Source organism: Lissotriton helveticus, chromosome 6 (genome assembly GCF_964261635.1).
Source record: "Lissotriton helveticus chromosome 6, aLisHel1.1, whole genome shotgun sequence".
Taxonomy (NCBI): Eukaryota; Metazoa; Chordata; class Amphibia; order Caudata; family Salamandridae; genus Lissotriton; species Lissotriton helveticus.
The window spans coordinates 2,085,243,177-2,085,247,256 of NC_136067.1; the positions used below are offsets into that span (position 1 = coordinate 2,085,243,177).

Genomic DNA, 4,080 nt, shown 5'->3' on the forward strand with positions numbered 1-4,080 from the left:
AATTCTCTTGTGTATTTGAGAACTCTATTTAGGCATTTGGTACTACATATAATTGTATAAGCATCAGCTTTTTATTGAGTTCCAAAGTACCTTATTCTTCATATCAATTTATGCCTCGAAATGTTTTTTGCGTGTGTCAGGCCACAAGACACAGTTAACACACAAGAGACCAAGGGGTCAATAAACATCAAGGAAATGGCACAAAGGAAAATTGAAATTACACTGTGGTATATATATATATAAACTACAGTTCTCAGACATAGAAATGCATCCACAGCTACTAGAGGACCAGCCTACTCAGACACACTTCCGGGTCCATAGTGGCAACTGTCACTGAGCTCCTTTGTCTGCCAACAGTGGTTATTGTTGTGATTCTTCACACTAGTTAAAATCCGGCTTGATTCATCTTTTTCCTTTGTTTTTTCTGCCCCTGTTTGGTCCCCAAAGCTCAACCTCATTCATTGCCGATTGATATGTGTTACATGTCTCTTGCTGGTTTATCTTCTCTATCTAGACTTCCTCCCTCCTGATGCTGCAGTGGTCACTATTTTCTGCTCCTACTATGCTTTCGAGGTACACCAGGAGCTAGTTACAGCATTTCATTCGCTTCATCGGGTAAGTCCCAAACTGTGTTCATTCCTTGATTCATTTTCCTCCTGTTGTGTCGGGTCTGAGTCAAAAAGGTAAGCTTAGACTTGAAGTCTAAGTTTAAACTTGGGGCCCAAGTTCAAACCTCAAGCCTAAGCGTAGATCTGAAGTTTAAGGCCCTGATGCACAGTGGGGTTTACAACTCGCAAAGTTACACGAGCAGAGTCATGGCACTCGGAGCAGGGTCACCGCACATGGGGCAGAATCTCTGCAATGACCACTGCACAGTCATAAAAACTAATTTTAGAGAGATTTACCTCTTTAACTTTACAAAAAATAAACCCATTGTCAATAAACCTCAGCCAAAATACAACATTGCCATGAGATTTTTGAAGATGAGTTCTTGTCTTTGCTCCTTCACACACCATCCCATTGAAAGTAAGTCATTAGAAAGAGTAAATTGTGAGGCCATAGATATTCCCTTCATTTATTTTAACAGTTGGTTTTCATAATAAAGCTAGCTATTATTCAAAATAAATTGAGCTAAATCCACAAGCATATTAGTGTGCGATAGAAGGTTGGCTGCACGCATAGTGAGGTATTTTCTGATTTTGGAGAGTCCATCTTGGAAGTTGATGCATGTATATAAAACTTGATATCCATTGTTACTGACAACATTTTAAACTCCATTAGAATCTTTGATAAATTCAGAGAGTCTCATCAAAATTTTGGGCTTGATTCGCAAAGGTACACATACACTTTTGCGTAAGTTTACTACTTTTCAGTATTCAGAAAGGCAGACTAAGGCCAAAAGTCTAACTTTTCTACTATTCGGGATTCACAAAGGCAAACTTAGAACAAAAGTCTAAATGTACTACTTTTCATTACCCACAAAGATGTTACTACTAGTAAAGATAGACTTTTGGTCTATGTTTACCTTTGTGAATATGATGGTAATCCCTCTACTGCCCTGAGATTTTTGACTGCTCTTGGACCACACAAAATGCCTCAATAGGCTGTCACTTAATTTGAAGAAGATGTTTGGGTGTGGTCTATGGAAGAAGCATCTTTGGGTGGGGCTTAAACCATGAATCGCGTGCCTATGTTTTTTGTGAGGTTCAGATAAATGTATTTTCCCTCCTAGTGACTAATCTGATCTTTTGCAAAAGTTATTCACTGTATTTTTTCTTTATTCTTCCACAGGCAAGTGGAAGGAGGTTTGATGGAAAAGGGGAATGGAAGCTCAGTCACAGAGTTTGTGCTGTTGGGACTAACTGCGGACCACAATTCTCAGACTGCCTTCTTTGTCTTGTTCTTAATTATGTACATACTAACTCTCATTGGAAACATTATACTGATTGTAGCCTGTATCAGCGAGCCTAAGCTCCATACTCCTATGTACTTTTTCCTGGTCAACCTCTCTTTCCTGGATATTTTCTACTCGTCAGCGATCGTCCCTAACATGCTGGTCCAATTTTTTCTTGTGAGGAAAATCTTGAGCTTTTCCAGATGTGCAACTCAAATGTACTTTGTCTTTCTCCTGGGGATTACTGAAGGTGTGCTTCTAGCAGTCATGGCTTATGATCGTTATGTAGCCATCTCTATACCATTGCGTTATACCATAATTATGAGCAAGTCTGTTTGTATCAAGTTGTTGGTGTTCAGCTGGGTGAGCGGCAGCGTGGGGGGGCTCCTTGACACTGTTTTTCCACTAACATTGTCTTTTTGTGGTCATAACGTAATTGACCATTTTTTTTGTGAAGGCACAGCTATCGTTAAGCTGTCATGTGTAGATACCTTTATCACAGAGATGGTCATGCTATCTGTCGGGACATATGATCTGCTCATCCCAAGCCTCCTCATTCTTATCTCCTATGTCTGCATCATCATCGCTATTCTGAAGATCCGCTCCTCAGGAGGCAGGTACAAAGCCTTCTCCACTTGTGCCTCCCATCTGATTGTTGTCACCATGTTCTACGGCACCGCCATCTACATGTTCATGATACCAAAATCAAAAAGGTCAGCTGATCTAGATAAAATAATTTCTGTGTTTTACACTGTGACCCCACCAATGCTGAACCCCATAATCTACAGTCTGAGAAACAGTGATGTCAAGATGGGTCTGCTTCAAGCTGCTCGGAGACACATATTTTAATATATATGCTTTAATTAGATTTGTAGATATCATACTCTCAACCATAAATTAAGGTGCCAAAACACTTTGCACATGGAATAGAGACAATTTCACAAGACCTTTAGGGGATGAAAGAGAGATGTTGCATAAAAGAAACAGTTCGGAGTTTAGTATAGAGTATATATGGCGACAGCATAACATTTTAGAATTTTCTTGGTCTAAGATTTGACAGCATGCATTCACCATTTATATAGTAGGCATGTTTTTGAATCCAGATTTGAAAAGTGTGAGAGAGGGAGCAGTGGATAACTAGGGTGGAACATTTTCTTAAACTGGGAAGGTTGAGGTTGAGGCATAAAACCGCTTTCCCTGTTATGTTTTTGTTCAATATAATATAATTTACAAACTATAGATTATGCAGACAAGATAGCCCAACTAGATGGTCAGGCACCTAAAGGTGACATCTGTGTGTGATCAGCAAGTCACAAGTGCAAAATCTTGAAGTATAAACTGAGCATTTTAGGCATACTAGGTTAATAAGATGAGTACTGATACATTAGCTATTATTAGCATATTTTATTTACAGCCCTAAATGCATGTGTATCTACAAATATCAGACATATAATGATAGCTCCAACCCTATAAAAACACATGGAGATAGCAGGACTGATGTTTACTTTAATGCTCAGTTCTTTATAAGAGGCTTTCATCGTTGTGTCCACATGTAAGATTACCAATTGCATTTTACAATTTCTGGATCTGATGTTTGACACAAAGCTCCACAGTTAATATGTAAGTAAATTTTCCTCATGAAGGTTTATGCCTACTTTTGGAAATAATTTCTGACTTTCAGGAACAATTCCGGGAGTACCCCTTGAGTGCTGTAACTTTCATAGTCTCCCAGAAGTATTAACTTGCCTAAATATAACAGGTGTACTTTCATTCATACACATTTAGGGCCAGATGTATCAAGGCTTTTTGCATTCGCAAACGGGCCGTTTCACATAATCTTGCTATTTGCGAACTTAAATATGCCTTTTGCAATGTATGTAACCGTTTGCATTCGCAATATAGGTAATCGCATTTTTGGGGGATTACCTACATTGTGAATGCATTCCGGGGATCGCAATTTTCGATTCCCTAAATGCAATACAGGTAGCATTCGCTAAAAGTGACTTTGAATTTAAGAATCGCAAATTACCATCAACTGCAAGTTAATGGTAACTTGCGAATCCTGGCATATTGAAAAGTGCATTTTTAATATGCCATGTGGCGCACACACATGCCCTTAGGGCATGTGTGTGCGCCATGTGTGCACACTTACCTTCTTTAGGGGTGCATCATTGGGGCCTTAGGCC

The 4,080-nt window shown here is 39.2% G+C and overlaps 1 protein-coding gene across 1 annotated transcript; it reads left to right on the plus strand.

Annotated features, from left to right (window-relative positions):
• The first annotated feature begins 1,810 nt into the window (after positions 1-1,810).
• Positions 1,811-2,743, plus strand: LOC144763040 (olfactory receptor 2D3-like). Its single transcript, XM_078648352.1, has one exon. It carries the CDS (start codon positions 1,811-1,813, stop codon positions 2,741-2,743), a length of 933 nt encoding a protein of 310 aa, XP_078504478.1.
• Positions 2,744-4,080: the final 1,337 nt, after the last annotated feature.

Coding starts and splice junctions, on each gene's coding strand:
- LOC144763040 (XM_078648352.1), top strand. CDS start 1,811: ATGGAAAAGGGGAATGGAAGCTCAGTCACAGAGTTTGTGCTGTTGGGA.